Consider the following 18,678-nt stretch of genomic DNA (forward strand, 5'->3'; position numbering starts at 1 on the left):
GGCAGACTGTGGGTACACTGCTAACAATGATTCTCAACAACAAGGCTGTATAAACACAAGTACTCCCATCATTAGGGGGTGACCCTCCCCCACCACCAAGCAACACACCTCCAGGCATACAGGTCTGATGCAGCACCTAGAACCAGCAGAAACCCATTTATAATCAATAGGACGACACGGCTCACTCACGCCCTAATTCAGTGCACATTCATTTGTCTGGCGATCTTTCTAAGACTTTTAGTTTACATGGTTACCACCAATGAAATACCTATTCACTTAAAAACCCTGTTCCCATCAACCTGTCATCATTACCACTGAGATACTGAATACTTATCATATACTGGATATGATAACAGATATTGTGTTGCAGATGTTTATAACCGCAGAACACGGCTCATCTTTTATTCCACCCGACCGCGGAGATTCTGCTTCTAAACAAACACTAACAAATAACCACTCACATCAAACCGCATCTGATGCAAATATAAATACCGTAGTGACAAATAAGCACAATATACACAGTATGTGTGCAGCTTGCTGACTGGAGGCCTGCAGCTCCTGATAATCGGGCCCTCAGATCCAGGTTTCCCCCTCAGAGAGCCAGGGTGACAACACCATATGACATCAGCAAGTTCAGCTGCTGTGGTTACTGCAGCTCCTGCCAAAACCCCCAACAATCGCCCCTGTTTCTCAGTCCTTCTGAAGTCAGAATCACAGGACTCACGGTGGTCCATCATTATTATACATGCCTGTAAGCAAGGACTTGTATGGAACCCACTGCTTTTAATATTCTTGGTGTCCCTCATTTAGCCAGGTTTTTCTATTTTCCTTCGTCCCAACACTGCAGTTATTGGAAACAAGACATAAGAAAGTGGCCAGTCCAACACAAAGCCATAGACCAGGGGTTCCCAAACGCAGTCCTGAAGGCACCCCAGCAGTCCAGGTTTTAAGTATATCCATAGCTCAGCACAGATGGTTAAATCAAGTTGACTAAGGTGCTAATTAAGTCACCAGTGGCCAAGCATGGATAAATGTACAACCTGAACCGTTGGGGTGCCCTGAGGACCGCGTTTGAGAACTTCTGCCCTAGGCTATCCAGGAACACCCTCCCATCAGTCGGGAACAGTATGAGATCCCGGTGGTCGTGATCCCGGCGCCCAACAGCCGGTCAATTGACTGCCTCCCCATCAGTCACATGTCCGATCCTCACTGCGAGCAGCATATAGTATACCACACCACATTTTCCACAGTCAGGACCACAGTATTGGTTGTCAGACCAGTTCCCCAGAATCAGGAGCACTGGGAGACGTCCAGTGTACAGCTACACATTGCATCATTCCATACCTCTGCCGCCTCACATTTACTGTATGTGCAGCTTGTTCATCCACGGAAAGACTAATACCACTAATAGATCTCATTGTAATTCTGTATCCATCCAACAGACCCGCCGTACATCTCTGATACCATCAACACAGGAGCGTCAGTCGGACAGAAAGGCGCCCTGCGCTGTTCCGCCCTGGCCGTCCCTCTGGCGGAGTTCCAGTGGTATAAGGAAGACACCAGGTGAGGAACTATGGTCAGATGATTCTACTCTGCCGTCAGCTGCTCAGATGACTTAAGTCTAAGCTCTTTAACCGGTATGGCATCCAATCAGGACACGGCCCTAATGATGTGGGTGGAGCCAGGGCTTTTGAGCGATCAGGTCGGCCTCACCTCCAAGGGTTCATGCACAGGTGGAGAGGGCTACTGGGAAGCTAATAGTCCAGCAACCACTTTCCCCATTCCTATAAAGCTGTGGACTTGTTCAGGGGGCCGGGGATATGATCACAGATACTTGCTAACACTCCCCCTCACCACCCTTGGCAGTCTCTGCAGTCTGTACTGGAGGGAAAGGAGACACTTTATACCTCAGCTGCAGGGAAATGACAGGGTCACACCGAACAGTGTATTTTACTTCCATGATTTATAGCTGGAAACGTTACTTTTGAGGTTTAGTGCCCATTAACATTTACATTCCTATCATGTTATTATTGCTAAAACTTTGCTGTTGCCTTCTGGTGATCATGAAGCAATTAGGCCCAGCTGTATTAAGCCTTAACGTATGTCGACCATTATCATGTTGACGGGTTCAAATGGTCAACATGATAATGGTCGACAAACATATGGTCAACACAAGTTTTTTTTTAACATTTTTCTTTTACTTTTTAATACCTTGCCCGAAGCTTAGCGAGGGTTCCACTTATTTGGCTTTTACATGGTTTAACATACAAAAAACCGGTGTCGACCATTTTCACGTAGACCTTTTGTACAGATCGACCTTTTTCAGGTGTCTACCTTTTACATGTAGACCACCCTGTCGAATATATGGGGTCAAAAGTGACTGTTGACCAAAAGCTGGGTATACAATCGTTGGCCCGTTCTCCCGATATTGGGTGAATGACCGTTGATTACGTAGGTGTTTGCCGATAAACGGTTTATAACGCTTCTTCATCGGTCGGGACCGGGAGATGCGCTGCTCATGTGACCTCCCGATCCCCAGATAATTTAGTAGATTTAAAGCTGTTTTCCCACCATCACAAGACCCCAGGAGCATGGACCACGCAAGGTGTGGTTTGTGGAATATCTATATTCTAGATTTCTCTATATTTAAACGTCAGATGCACCTCTTGTAGAGTTATTTATATACTGTAAAGGACCAGTTTTGTTGTTGGAGCCTCCAGCTTATATTTTATATTGTTTTAGATTAATAGATTAAACTTCTACGATGAAAGGGTTTAATTCCTGTCCCTGCAATGACGCACACATGTACATCAGCTTTCCTGTGCACCAGGAGAGACTGTAACACGGTGACTCTGTGCCCTATAATGTATGTGAATGAATTAGACGTTCTAAATACGGAAGCAATTTCTTTTATTTTTGGCGGCAGGAGCCAATTCACATTCCGGGGCTGCTTCTGAATCCATTATATTTAGTATTTGCATTTTCTTTTGGCACCTTCATACTGTTGGTTCCACAGCCAAATGTATACTACAGCTGGTTCTCTGACTTTTCCTACGTAGGTTTCTGGAAAGAGATGCATGTATGCATAATGGCATTACGCCCGCCTGCAGAAGTCATCATATGAGACATACACTAAGTGGATATTATTATTATAATAATACATTTATGTATAGCTCCATCATCTTCTACAGCACATTACATAGGAAGCAACACTTACAGCACATTATAGCAACTACACACCATGGAATGGGGACCCTGCTCACAAGATGTAAGGAGAATGAGGACGGAAGCACAAGTTGTCAGCTACAGTATCACAAAGACACTCGTCAGTATGTCCCATTTGGGGTGTTAGAGCACTAAGGGGACAGGAGAGCTACTTTTATATATTCACTGTAGAGAAAACACAAGTCCTTATTTTTCCATAAAACACACATTTTCACACTGGACACATGTATGGGCGCTTCTAAATACTGCTGCACAGTGCACCCGCAGGGCCTGGGCATGTGTAGAGAAGCATATATGCTGCACAGTGCACCCGCAGGACCTGGGCACATGTAGAGACGCATATACACACTGCTCCACAGTGCACCCGCAGGGCCTGGGCATGTGTAGAGAAGCATATATGCTGCACAGTGCACCCGCAGGACCTGGGCACATGTAGAGACGCATATATGCTGCACAGTGCACCCGCAGGGCCTGGGCATGTGTAGAGACGCATATACACACTGCTCCACAGTGCACCCGCAGGGCCTGGGCATGTGTAGAGACGCATATATGCTGCACAGTGCACCCGCAGGGCCTGGGCATGTGTAGAGACGCATATATGCTGCACAGTGCACCCGCAGGGCCTGGGCATGTGTAGAGACGCATATATGCTGCACAGTGCACCCGCAGGGCCTGGGCATGTGTAGAGACGCATATATGCTGCACAGTGCACCCGCAGGGCCTGGGCATGTGTAGAGACGTATATATACACACTGCTGCACAGTGCACCCGCAGGGCCTGGGCATGTGTAGAGACGCATATACACACTGCCGCACAGTGCACCCGCAGGGCCTGGGCATGTGTAGAGACGCATATACACACTGCTGCACAGTGCACCCGCAGGGCCTGGGCATGTGTAGAGACGTATATACACACTGCTGCACAGTGCACCCGCTGGTCCTGGGCATGTGTAGAGACGCATATACACACTGCTGCACAGTGCACCCGCAGGGCCTGGGCATGTGTAGAGACGTATATACACACTGCTGCACAGTGCACCCGCAGGGCCTGGGCATTTGTAAAGACGCATATACACACTGCTGCACAGTGCACCCGCAGGGCCTGGACATGTGTAGAGACGCATATACACACTGCTGCACAGTGCACCCGCAGGGCCTGGGCATTTGTAAAGACGCATATACACACTGCTGCACAGTGCACCCGCAGGGCCTGGGCATGTGTAGAGACGCATATACACACTGCTGCACAGTGCACCCGCAGGGCCTGGGCATGTGCAGAGACGCATATACACACTGCTGCACAGTGCACCCGCAGGGCCTGGGCATGTGTAGAGACGTATATACACACTGCTGCACAGTGCACCCGCTGGTCCTGGGCATGTGTAGAGACGTATATACACACTGCTGCACAGTGCACCCGCTGGTCCTGGGCATGTGTAGAGACGCATATACACACTGCTGCACAGTGCACCCGCAGGGCCTGGGCATGTGTAGAGACGCATATACACACTGCTGCACAGTGCACCCGCAGGTCCTGGGCATGTGTAGAGACGCATATACACACTGCTGCACAGTGCACCCGCAGGGCCTGGGCATGTGTAGAGACGCATATACACACTGCTGCACAGTGCACCCGCAGGGCCTGGGCATGTGTAGAGACGTATATACACACTGCTGCACAGTGCACCCGCTGGTCCTGGGCATGTGTAGAGACGTATATACACACTGCTGCACAGTGCACCCGCTGGTCCTGGGCATGTGCAGAGACGCATATACACACTGCTGCACAGTGCACCCGCAGGGCCTGGCATGTGTAGAGACGCATATACCTACTGCTGCACAGTGCACCCGCAGGGCCTGGGCATGTGTAGAGACGCATATACACACTGCTGCACAGTGCACCCGCAGGTCCTGGGCATTTGTAAAGACGCATATACACACTGCTGCACAGTGCACCCGCAGGTCCTGGGCATGTGTAGAGACGCATATACACACTGCTGCACAGTGCACCCGCAGGGCCTGGGCATGTGCAGAGACGCATATACACACTGCTGCACAGTGCACCCACAGGGCCTGGACACATGTAGAGACGCATATATGCTGCACAGTGCACCCGCAGGGCCTGGACACATGTAGAGACGCATATACACCCAGTATAAGACAGAACAGGAAAAGGGGAAGAACGGTTCTCGGCTGAGCTGGGATATGACGTCTGCATTAATCTGAGTGTCACTTGGGTGTGAGATGTGTGATTAGACCCCTGTGTTGTGTGGCAGCAGAGTGTATGGCTGCGTGTATACATACAATACACCCTGTGATGTATGATGTACAGTACACTAGGGGCACAGGGCTATACTGGTGATAATCTTTGTGTGTACCGCAGGTTATCCAATGGGCTGGATGGTGTAAGGATCGAGAACAAAGACCACATGTCCGTCCTGACATTCTTCAATGTCTCGGAGAAGGATTATGGGAATTACACATGTGTTGCATCCAATAAGCTGGGGAACAGTAACGCCAGTGTCATATTGTACGGTGAGTTTCTGCAGCGGTATATGTTATATGTCCTAAGTCACACTGTGGGGTATAGATATGTGTGTATGACGAGGCAGGATGCCCCCACTGCCCTGTCTCCCTCCCCCTTCCCCCCCCCTAGTGACCACTGTTGGTGACAGCAGTCAGCCACAAGAGAATTACTCCGTAGCGATGGCTACACAGGTGTAATGATGGCATGGCCGGCAAAGAACATTTCTTCCCCATATCACTCACTTCCATCGCAGACACAGGAGGTTTCCCCCTCTCCCCACTATACAATGTAACATGGAGGGCAGTGTGTGTAGTAACACACTGTATGTGGAGTAGTGGTACTGTGCGTTTGCACTTGGGGCAGTGTTTATGGTGTGGAACATATACAGTACTAAGGGGTCTATTCATGAAGCAGTGAAAAGAGTGGAGAAGTGAGCCAGTGGAGAAGTTGTCCATGGCAACCAATCAGCATTGAAGTAACATTTATAATTTGCATACTATACATTTGTACGGAGCAGCTGATTGGTTGCCATGGGCAACTTCTTCACTGTTTCACTTCTTCATGAATAGACCCCTTAGAGGCATAAGGGTATATATGAGTTACGGTAAGGCCCAGCTCACACGGCAGGCTAGGATGCGGAACCCCGGCTGTAAATGCAGCCACAGACACACCTTGATCACTCAGTTTAATCAGTAATGTGGCATTTAAAGCAAGAGGCTTACATCTCCTCTATGTATGGACACTACACTGTGACGCCATGAAATCTCTAGGGCGCAGCTGTCTTTACTGTGTGCGAGGGGGGGGGGGTTGCGTTCCATACCATGTGTGACGGGGAAGGGGGTGTGCGTTGCGTCCTGTACCGTGGGTGACAGGGGGGCATTGTGTTCCGTACTGTGTGTGATGGTGGGAGTTGCATTCCGTACCGTGTGTGACAGGGAGAGTTGCATTCGGTACTATGCATGATGGATAAAGTTGTGTTCCGTACCGTCATGTGTGATGTGGGGTGTTGTGTTCCATAATAGGCATGACGGGGGAGTTGCGTTCCGTAAAGTGTGTGATGAAGGGAGTTGTGTTCCATACCATGCATCATAGGGGAGTTGTGTTCCATACAGTGCTTGACGGAGGGAGTTGTTATTCATTGCGTGCGTGATGGGGGAGTTGTGTTCCATACAGTGCATGATGGGGAGGGGGGGGGGGGGGGGCTTTGTTGTCCATACCGTGCGTGATAGGGGAGTTGTGTTCCATACAGTGCATGACGGAGGGAGTTGTTATTCATTCCGTGCGTGATGGGGGAGTTGTGTTCCATACAGTGCATGACGGGGGGAGTTGTTCTCCATACAGTGCATGACGGAGGGAGTTGTTTTTCATACCGTGCGTGATGGGGGAGTTGTGTTCCATACAGTGCATGACGGGGGGGGAGTTGTTCTCCATACCGTGCGTGATGGGGGAGTTGTCATCTGTACTACAGGTAACGGGGGGGGGGAATTGTGGTCTGTACATTTCTTGATGGCTAGAGTTTTGGTCCATACGTGCGTGATGGGTGGAATGTGGTCCGTACTATATGTTATAGGGATTATAATAAAATCTGGGATATGCACACACACAGATTATCTTCTATAGTAGTACACAGATCTAGAACCATACACTGACTTTATAAGTACATAATTGATGAGTGTCATTATTTTATAGCCAGACAGTATTTGCCCTGCCATTAGCATCACCTACAGTACATACAAGGCATTGTCAGAATCACAGGCTTTCTACCTAGAACCTCTGCTCCTCTTACATCTGTATGGCCAGTAGAAAGCAGAGAAGCAATTAGTGTCCATGTTATACACACCAGTAAATATAATTATGGGCTGCGGATGTTCTGCTTCTCATTACAATAACGACAACTTGTCCCATTGAGGGAAGAGAGACATAGCACATTGCCATATCCAGGACTCTAGACTGTGCAGCGCTTCTCACCCCCCACCCCCCACCCCCCCCTGCAGTGACAGCTAGTGGGACATAATGACAGGCGGGCACACAGGGTTGTATCATTAATGAACGCTTTCTCTCGCCAGGACCGGGATCCGTGCCCAACAGAAGCAGCTCGGCCTTAGCTGCCCGGGTCGCCACCTGCCTCTGGTGCTTGATCCTGTACTCCATCACCAAGTTTTGATGAAGCAAGAGACCGTGGAGGTGGGGGCTGTGTAGAGATGCCTGAAAGGTACAAGTGGATCCTTCCTCTCCCACCCCACAGCAAAGACTTCATCCTCATCCTCCCTCGGGCTTTGCTATTTCACTGGGTTGAATCCTTCATTGAGACAGATTGACGGTCCCTACAGGCTTATGTTTCCAGTGTCATTAATTTCCTCAGTCACAACGGTCCGGGGGAGCTGCAGCTGATTTCATATTTAGGTGTCTTTGTAAATCCCTGTGTGATGCTCGGCAGGTCTTTATGGATATAAGGCGTGAGGATGCCTAAAAGGTCAGGGTGCAGAAAAGGACAATGGCCTCCACTGCGTCAAGGCAATGGACATCTCCCCTACCCTCATTGGTGGCTCCTAAAACCAATCTCCATCTTTCACTGGGAGCGACACAAAGGGAGACAGAGGCGTTGGGTGAACTTTCTGGACCTACAGGGAATACTCAAGCTCTAGAAAAGCAGTGGGCTCAGATATCTGCCAGCCTAGAGCAATCTTGTCTAAACTGGGATCGAACCCCAGCAAACAGCAATTGTCTTTCTTGTAACAAGATGATTAACTCACAGCAAACCAAGCAGCTTTGGATTCCCCATCCCGATCATTAGAGGACCATGAAATTCACCAGTGCACCCGTCTATGCAGATGATGCTTTTCCATCTAGTCCTAGAAACCCCTCTGACTGTCAGCAATGGTTCCTCTCTTAGCCCTACCCAGCACCTTGTTTTCCCTCCTTCTGCTAACCCACCACCATCCTGTTACCCAACAATGCACCTCCTGGTACAGTAACTCTTTCCGGTAGTATCTCTGGAGTGATTCAGTCATAGAAGTTGTCATATCGTATGCACTATGTTCCATTCATTCGCAGTACAATAACTATTATATACTTGAGAAAAGAATCCAGAAACCACATAGAGGACTTGGGTCGAGAGAGAAGGGGACAATTGCGTAACCCGGCAAAACATGACCGAAAGCCTAATCTCTGGTGGCTCCTTGGCCAGAAGTGGACAGAGATCCAAAATGAAAGGACTGTATACAGGCACATTCCTAAATATCGATGGTTATTTTATCAAGCACATACAAAGCTAAAGAGAGTGTGGTGATTATGTTCCTATGTGATATGATATGTGTAGGCGTATTGGAGGTCCTTATTATTGTTTCTCTGGAAGACGACTTGTGTAAATTAGCGCAATTCTCCAACACGCACTTAGCCTTGATGTTCCAGAACCTGCCTCTCATTCGCACCATTCCAGAACAGTAAGTAAAACAAAGACAGAATAGTGCAGATTATTGCAGCTGTATACCCATGACACAGAGCACCTGCTGCAAGGCCAACCACTTTAGCACTATACAGAGGAAGGGTGCGATGCTCTGCAGCACGTTGTCCCAGTTAGTTATTATTTCAGCAATGGTCTGAACTATAGGAAGGAGCACGTTTGGTGTTTCGTGAAGCAGTTGAGTTTTGGGATCTTTTACTTTAGCTCTCTTATAAATCCTAGAAGGCTGGCGTGTTGAGTCCGTGTTAGACAGCTGAGACACAGCCAGATTGCTGCATGTTACACAGCATTTGTAAACTTTTCTAGGAAAGGACAGTCAGATGGTTGTAATCCTGTGATGTGTCAATAAAGTCTGATATTTGTAACTGCTGATTCCCTTTCATGTCCTGCTGACCAATCATTATTGTGAGATGGAATTCCTGATCCACTAGCTGCAAGGATCTATAGCAGGCCTGGCCAACCTGTGGCTCTCCAGCTGTTGTGAAACTACACATCCCAGCATCCCCTTCCATAGTTCTAGCATTGCCTAATAGCAAAACTGTGGCAGGGCATGCTGGGACTTGTAGTTTTACAACAGCTGGAAAGCCACAGGTTGGCCAGGCCTGATCTATAGGGCAGAAGACACTGGGGTGATAATTGTGGGATCACTCGGAAATCATTGGCTATCATGTTTGCGGGAATGAAGAGAGATGTCACACAGAATACATCATTGTATGTTTGGCTCAGGTGCTCAATACACTTATGCTCAGGGACTGACTGGGGCCTCTTTCCAGCCCTGGCACACTGCAAATGGGGGTGTGCCACGAGTCAGGGGGCGGGGACTCGCGGAACGCCTCCATATTGCTTAGCAATGGGGGTCGCGGACAGTGCAAAAGGAGGCGTGCCGCGAGTCCACGGCCCCATATTGCTTAGCAACTGGGCACGGCGGGGGCGGCAGCGGGGGACAAAACAGAGCAAGGAGCTGCACGTGGCGTTCCCGGCTCTCTGTGTACCTGACCAACCCTTCTGGCATTTGCCAGAAGTGCCAGATGGGCAGTCCTGGCCCTGCTTATGCTACATTATCCAATAACGGGCACCATGTAAAAAAGCACAGACTAGTCATGGAGCAACAAACACAGGTAAATTCCCTCCAAAGCACAAGTGGCTACAGAGCACAATGGTAGCATTTGTTTGTGGGAGCGGGGCTGAGAGCGTGTGTGTGTGTGTGTGTTTGGGGGGGGGAGGGGGGGTACAGGGTTGCTAATGAGAGAGGTTGAGACTACCTGTATTTCTTTTTCATCCACTAGGGGTCACTGGAGTACTCTTGGGATATGGACGGCCTCCACAGGAAGTAGGCACTGAATAAATTAATTTTGAAACTACACCTCCCCTCCATATCCCTGAGTACCTCAGTGTTTTTTCTGTGCTCGACACAGTTAGTAGGCTTGTGGCTTTGCTGCCACAGAGGTCCACATTTCATTGGAATTTTTTCTAAGTTTTTTCTTTTTTCAACGATTTACCACATCCCTTCCCCCCTTCCAATAGGCGTGGGTCCGGGATAGTGAAGGCTGCTTTAGCAGCTGTGGGTGTCGGACCTCTCTAAAAAGAGCTCCCCCACTACCACGTGCAGGACTAAAACCTGCAGTAAAGGCTGGACGGAACTTACAGAGAAGGCCCGTCATAGCCCTCACCACAGGGTCCAGGTATGTTGAACGGGGCGGTCAGCTCACGCTGCCTCCCCACTGTGTGGGATACTGTGTGTGTGTGGTCCCCCGCCGCTCTGAGCTGCGTCAGCCACATGGTTTTATGCATAGGCCGCTCCATGTGTAACTTTGCTGCCACAGTGATGTTCCCTGCACACAGAAATGTCAGGGTCACTGGATAAAAGATCATGATTCAACTCTTATTGATAAAGGGAATACAGCAGCGCTGCATATGTATTACAATAGGCTATGAAGTCTTTGTTAAAACAGGATACAAGTTACATGTGCAGGTTTGAGTGCAACATAAGATGTTTATTAAATCTGCCTACATAATTATAAGTCGGCACTTTGTGTTATACTGTGAGCATGGGGACATATTAACCATGCTTCCTGTTGTTTTCCTGTTGTATTTCCAGAATTTCCTGTGTTACATCTCTCCTCCATTGAAGGCGCAGGGGTGTTAAGGGGAATTTGGGATCAGGCATATTGCTGGCGTGCACTGCACTTGGCCAGATATATATTTATAGAGACACCTTAGTGCCATTTACTTAGTCGTGCAAGTTGTCTGTCTTTGTTTGTTTTTTTGTATTGTCTGTCTGCATTAGTAAGACACCAGCAATTACTAATAAGCAGTTTCCCTGCCATGTCTAAAACATGTGTATACACTTACTAATTATTTATTTCATAAACTGTTTATAATGATCCTAAAGACTGCAAATCTGAATCATGGCTGTGGCAGCCAAATACTGGCTTTGTTCACTGTTGTAAAGTAAGATATGTTATATCAATTGGTCAGCACATGGTGCTTATAAAACAGTATCTGTGGAGCACTGCAAAGCCTGCAGCAGCTTTGGCTTAATTCACTTGGCCACACCACACTGGATACGCCCAATCTCATCTGATTTTGGAAGCTAAGCAGTGTTGGGCCTGATTAGCCACCTGGGAGTACAAGGTGCTGTAGGTATTTTTAATCTACAGCCACACCACTCTGGATACGCCCAAACTCATCTGAGCTTGGAAGCTAAGCAATGTACATAGTGTTTTGCCATCTGGGGGAAACTGGTGATCCAACTAGATTGCATACTAATACATGCTAGTTCAAACTGTTAAAAATAGCTCAGTTGGGGCTTACACTATCAATATAAACCTACCATAGGTTTAACAGTCAGGATAGCTCTCCAGAGGCTGCTCCCAAGAGCGTGCTCCCAGCGCCGGCCACTAGATAGGGCCCATTAACTAAGCTGTGGTTAAACAGCAGTCATCTCAGGTTTTAAGCCTGTGTGAGGTCACATTTAGTTTCAGACTTCTAAAAAATGTATTATACCTCTGTATTAGGATATATCTGGATATTTGTATATGGGTATATAATATATATGTGTATGTATGCATATATGGAATATATATATATATATTTATTAAGGTCTGAGTATGTGTGAATATACATTGTTGTATGTATGTGTAGATAGATAGAGATAGATAGATATATATATATATATATAATATGCTGACATTAAAAATCTATTTTGCAGTAAGCAAGACTAATTGGTCAGCACACAGTGCTTATTAAACAGTATCTGTTGAGCACGGCAAACATGGCGAGTTCAGGCCTCATCTGCAGCAGCTTTGCTTATTGTTTTTACAGGTGGCTCTGTAGCTAAGTGGTTAGGCTTTCCAGCCACAGTGAACATTGTGATTGCATGGACACTGGTTCAGATCCTGGTTTAACAGGTGTTAAAAAATTTAAAAAAAAAAACATGGTAGGACACCATTTTCTTTTAACGTTACTTCCTGGTTCTTTCCCGGAGGTTGCTGCTCTACAACACTTAGCATCTGGAGGAGCGGGGTGTTGTTAGGAGTTTAATTTATTAATTGTTTTTTTGTACAGCATGACTCTACAGGAAGATTCACTATTGCTGGTAACCACATGCACGGTAATGCAGGTTAATACACACGTTACTTCCGTGGTGTACTTACTGGTTGGAGTACATGATCACTAAGTCTAATGCATAGTCAAACAAGCAGCTTCGCTGCAAAGTCGGTCACACAGTGTGTCGGACAAATACGAATCTGGGCCAGTGGCACAATGTATAACGCATCTGACTATAGATAACAAGATTGTAGGTTCGTCTTCTACCTGGCTCGTTTAAGTTGTATTGATCATATAGTGGTTAGTGCTCTGCGTAAAAACTGCACAGACAGACCCTTACCGGTCCTCTTTTGGGGGAATGCGGGGGCATGTACTGCCTGAGAGAGAAAAAAAAAATTTTTTTTTTGTTTCAGTTAGATTGTTGCGGTCGATTTACCGCCAGCCCTCATAGCACCAGGCCAGTACGTCAGGTTCTCAGCGAAGGCTGAACGATTTCCAATGAGAGACAATTACAATTATTGGGTGTTTTACTACCTATCGGAGTGTACCCTACACAGCAGTAGGGCTGTTGCTTCGCCCTGCTTTGGTAAGGGTTTTGAGGTAACAAGGCTGTAGGGGCAGGGCACTCCAGTTCAGGTTTGCCCTAAATAAAGACCACCTTACACTTCTTGCTACCTACAGCTTCTTTGGACGTTGGCAGTTGGTTCTTGCATTTTCAGCTTCGCTAGTGGCGCATAACGTCCACTTTGGCTACGTTCCTAACAGGCGGAGTCGGATTCCAAACGAGATAGATCGCAGACCAAGTGGGGGTGGGGGGGGGGGGGGGAAATCTGATTTCCTACCATTGTCTACGCGAATTCCTGAATGATTCCGTCTCAACGACTTCAATTCCTAGGCATGATTCTGGATACGGTAAATCAAAGAATTTACCTACCCGAACAGAAAGTACAGGTCATTCGTCATCTGGTACAATTAGTGCTCAAGCCACGCACAGTCTCGGTTCATTTATGCATTCGCCTATTAGACACAATAGTGGCGGCTTTCGAAGCGCTTCAGTTCGGAGGACTTCACTCACGTCCTTTTCAATTGGATGTGCTCGCACAGTGGTCGGGCTCGCATCTGCAGATTTACCGCAGGGTGAGGTTGTCTCCAAGGGCCAGAGTGTCTCTACTCTGGTGGCTCAAAGTACAGAATCTAACCGCAGAGAAACGGTTCGGTGCCTGGAATTAGATAATTCTCACGGCGGACGCGAGTCTCAGAGGTTGGGGAGCTGTAGTTCAAAATTATCAGCTCCAGGGTCTCTGGGCGGTTCACGAAAGATTGCTGTCTATAAATGTCCTGGAACTCCGGGCAATTTACAATGCGCTACGACAAGCAGTGCACATGCTGCAGGCTCAGGCTGTTCAGGTGCAGTCAGACAATGCGACGGTGGTCGCATACATCAACAAACAAGAAGGAACGAAAAGCCGTATGGCAATGCGGGAAGTAGCTTGAATCCTCTATTGGGCCGAGTATCACCAAATGATATTGTCGGCAGTAGTCATTCCGGGAGTGGACAACTGGGAGGCGGATTATCTCAGCCGTCTGAATTTTCAAGGAGAATGGGCATTAAATCCAGAAGTATTTCACATGCTGGTCCAGAAATGGAGTTACGCGCAGGTGGACCTGATGGCATCTCGCCACAATCATCAAACGCCCCAGGTCGTGTCCAGAACGAGAGATCCAAAGGCAGTGGCGGTGGATGCTCTCACAATCACGTGGCCATACAGTCTCGTGTATCTGTTTCCACCGTTTCCACTGCTCCCTCTGTGGCTAAAACGGATCAAAGGAGAGTCCGTCACAGTTATACTAGTGGCGCTTCTTTGGCCTCGGAGAGCTTGGTTCTCGGATCTCCACGGTCTACTCGCAGTCGGTCTTTGGCCGCTCCCACTACGTTCTGACCTGTTACAGCAGGGTCCATTTCTTTACCCCGATTTAGCGCAGCCGCGTTTGACGGGGTGGCAGTTGAGACAGCCCTCTTAAGAAGAGAGGGCATTCCAGAATCGGTTATACCAACCATGTTACGAGCTAGGAAGCCGGTTACGGCAGCTCATTATTACAGAATTTGGCGTGCCTATGTAGGTTGGTGTGAAGCTCGGAAGTTTCCGACATCATCTTTTTTTTTTTTTTTTTTAAAACACATTTTATTGGATGGATCACAAATTGGTTACAATAATAACAGAACACCCAGACAAAATGGGCATTTAAAGAACAAATGTAGCTACAATAAATTGTTACATCAACTGAGTGGATCCTTTTTTTTTTTTTTTTTCTTTTGTAAAAGATTAAAGTTAAGGCATTTGAAGTGGGTAACTCTCGGCAACGGAGTGGCCATCCGTCAAAGAGAGTTAGCGGAGGAAATAAGAAGAAAAGAATACACAGAGAGAGGATAGAGGGGGTCAGAAAGGTGGAGGGGACAGAGCATATCAATTCAGAAAAGAAGGAAGGGGGGTAGAAGGGGGTGGAGGGGTGGCCTTCAGAGACAAGAGGTGGGCAGATCAGCGGTGTGCCATGTCATGTTGCAAATGGGGAGGGAGCCTGTTGTAGGCCTAGCCACGGGGACCATACTTTATCAAATTGCTTTGATGTGTTGCGTATGACAGCGGTCATATATTCCATTTTGTGGACATACCAAATTCGGGAGATTATCACCGGCATTGGGGAGGGAGTCGGGCTCTTCCAGTCCGTGGCTATTTGGCATGTCATTGCCGATACTACATGTCGAAATAGCTTGTTTTGGTGTCTGTTAAGAGTAGGGAGGGTCATGGGGAGCAAAAAGTATTGGGGGTCAGGGGGGATGGAGGTGTCAAATAAGCGCGAGAGCAAGGTGATAAGTTCACCCCAAATTTTAAAGATTTTTGGGCAGGTCCACCATATGTGTAAGAATGAGCCAACATCCGTACATCCCCTCCAGCAGCTATCTGGAGTGTCAGGAAACATAGTATGTAGACGGGAAGGAACATAATACCAGCGGTATAGTAATTTGTAGATATTTTCTTTGATTCTCACACATATGGAGCTGGAGGCTGCATTATCCCAGATGTCTACCCAATCTTCATTATCTATAGTAAATCCCAGCTCCTTTTCCCATGCTAACTCATGGGGGGTCCGGGGTGAAGTGGGGTCATCGCTAAGTAGAGCATAAATATCTGAGATGAGGCCCTTGGTGCTGGTGCGTTTCCAGCTAATGTATTCGAAGGGGGATAATTGTCTGTGGAGAAGGGTATTGGTAGTGGTGGAGTGGAAATGTCGAATTTGCAGATAACGAAAGAAGTCTGAGGTAGGGATTACCGTTCCTTCTCGGACATCTGCAAATTGTGGGAAGGTAGCATTTGAGGTGATGTCGTTAACATATAGCAAACCACTCGAGCGCCAGGAAGTATGCGAGGTTCTACACATACCTGGGGGGAAGGCTGGATTATGAAAGAGCGGGATTAACGGGGACGGGTATGGGGCCAAACTGAACCGTCTGTTTGTCAGGTCCCATGTTGCTAGCGAGCGACTTACTACAGGGTGTGAGAGGGCTGTCCGGGGGCGTTGGTTCCGGTGGAGCCATAATAGGGAAGATAGTGTAGCTAGACCTGTCTCCTCTGCCTCGATCCCCACCCAAATCTTCCGCGTCCCGCCCTCGTTGCACCATTGTGCACATTGAGAGAGTTGCGCAGCATAAAAATATTTCTGAAAGTCCGGAATACCCAGGCCCCCATTTCTGGTGGGGCGCTGAAGCAATTTGAGTCTAACGCGGGGACGTTTATGATTCCAGATAAAAAGGGAGGATTGGCGTTGTAATGTCTTAAAGACGTAGGTAGGAACATAAATCGGGAGAGTCTGAAATAAATACAAAAGTCGAGGGAGCACGCTCATCTTGACGGAATTTATTCTGCCTATCCATGAGATGAAGTAGCTGGACCATTCCAGCAAATCTTCCTGGATTGTCTGCAATAAGCGGGGATAGTTTGCTTGGAAAAGCTGATGGTGATGATGGGTCAGGTACACACCGAGGTATTTGATTTTCTTTGCGTACCAGTTACAGGGAAGGATAGTTTGAAGGTCTTGTTTGAGAGCTGCTGGGATATGAAAGTTGAGGACCTCTGTTTTATTAATATTTATTTTATAACCAGATAACTGTGAATACGAGCTGATCTCAGATAAGAGAGCAGGGAGGGACTGGGCTGGGTCTGTGAGGGAGATCAGGACATCATCAGCATATAACGCTATCTTGTGTTCGGATAGGCCTGTGGATATTCCGCGGATAGTGGTGTTATCACGGATCTTTGCTGCTAGGGGTTCCATGATTAGTGCGAAGATTAAAGGGGAGAGGGGGCATCCCTGCCTGGTACCATTGGTAATCCCAAAGCTGGTGGATGAGACACCGTTAACCAAAACCTGGGCCGATGGGGAGCGGTAGAGTGCTTTAATCCCCTCTAGGAATTTTCCAGAGAATCCCATTTTGTCTAGGACCGCAAAGGCAAAGGACCATGAGATGCGGTCGAAGGCCTTCTCTGCGTCAAGAGCCAGAATGAGAGAGGGAGATTTCCGTTTTTGAATTGAGTAAATTAGATCTATAGCCCTTCTAGTGTTATCAGACGCCTGGCGTCCAGGGATGAAGCCGACCTGATCCGGATGGACCAGACCGGGCATCAGGGGAGCCAGACGGTTAGCTAATATTTTCGCATATATTTTCAGGTCGACATTCAATAAGGAGATTGGCCTATAATTTAAGCAACTGGTCGGGTCTTTGTCAGGCTTTGGGATTACCACTATGTCGGCCCGGGTCGTCTCCGGCAGGAAGGAGGCTCCCTCAAGAATATCGTTAAATAGGGAGGATAGGTGTGGGGCAAGCTCTTTCGCGAACAGTTTATAATATTGGGCTGTGAAGCCATCCGGGCCTGGTGCGGCTGATGAGCGCATGGAACGTATGGCGGCTATTGTCTCCTCCACCGAGATCCGACTATTAAGGGTTTCTAACTGGGTGTCAGATAAGGCTGGGAGGGGGGTATCAGACAAGTATGCGCGTGCTCCCCCAGTCTCGTCAGACGACAGAGGGGGCAGGTCAGACAGGTTATAAAGGGAGCTATAAAACAGGCGGAAATCTTCGGTCATCACTTCAGGGTCATATGTATAGGTTCCCCTCTGTGGCGAGTATAACTTATCTATTGCGCCCAACGCCTGCTTGCGACGTAGTTTGTTGGCCAGTAGGGAGTCTATTTTGTCCATTTTATCATAAAAACGTTGCTGCAGTTTCCGAAGAATTAGTGCTGCGCGGTTAGAAAGGAGGGTGTTAAGTTGTCCCCGGAGGGAATCGATCTGAGGGAGCAGGGAAGCGTCGGGGGATGCCTTATGTTTGGATAGTAAGGTGGCTATTTCTGATTCGAGGGAGGCGATCTCCTGCGCGTTTTTTTTCCTAATCGCCGACGATTTCGCCAGCAAAGCGCCGCGAATCGTGGCTTTGTGAGCTTCCCAAAGGACATTAAGTGAGATGTCAGGAGACATATTTTCGGTGAAATAGTGTGTGATTGCCAGTCTAATTTCCTCTAGTGCAGAGGGGTGTTGCAAGAGCGAGTCGTCAAGACGCCATTTATATTTCCGGCGGGGCGTGCGGTATATATCTATGAGGAGGTAGACCCCAGCATGGTCTGTCCATGTCAGTGGCGTGATGCCCGCATCAGTAATCAGAGGTACGAGGGCCGAGGAGATGTGAATCATATCGATCCTGGAATAGTGTTGGTGCGGAGCTGAGAAATGGGTAAAATCTTTGGTGTGGGGGTGTTGGGCACGCCAAGTGTCACAAAGGCCGTGGTGTTTCATGGTGGCGGTGAGTGTACGGGAGGCCCGAGGTAGGGTCGTCATGGAAGCGTGAGGTGGAGGGCCGGATC

General features: G+C 48.0%; 2 protein-coding genes across 6 annotated transcripts in view; one reads left to right on the forward strand and one right to left on the reverse strand.

Annotated features, from left to right (window-relative positions):
* OPCML (opioid binding protein/cell adhesion molecule like) overlaps window positions 1–9,579 on the forward strand; it is a 994,952-nt gene extending 985,373 nt beyond the window's left edge. For all 5 annotated transcript variants that reach the window (XM_063943620.1, XM_063943621.1, XM_063943623.1 and 2 more), the window contains 3 exons: window positions 1,443–1,563; window positions 5,608–5,759; window positions 7,818–9,579. In XM_063943620.1, coding sequence (XP_063799690.1) covers window positions 1,443–1,563; window positions 5,608–5,759; window positions 7,818–7,915 — 371 coding nt within the window. In that variant the 3' untranslated portion in view covers window positions 7,916–9,579. The remainder of the gene's footprint in view (window positions 1–1,442; window positions 1,564–5,607; window positions 5,760–7,817) is intronic.
* The window catches only part of NTM (neurotrimin), a 1,318,058-nt gene that overhangs the window by 92,076 nt on the left and 1,207,304 nt on the right, over window positions 1–18,678 (reverse strand). The gene's annotated exons all lie outside the window — the stretch shown is intronic.

This window comes from Pseudophryne corroboree, chromosome 10 (assembly GCF_028390025.1).
Source record: "Pseudophryne corroboree isolate aPseCor3 chromosome 10, aPseCor3.hap2, whole genome shotgun sequence".
In the NCBI taxonomy this organism is placed as follows: Eukaryota; Metazoa; Chordata; class Amphibia; order Anura; family Myobatrachidae; genus Pseudophryne; species Pseudophryne corroboree.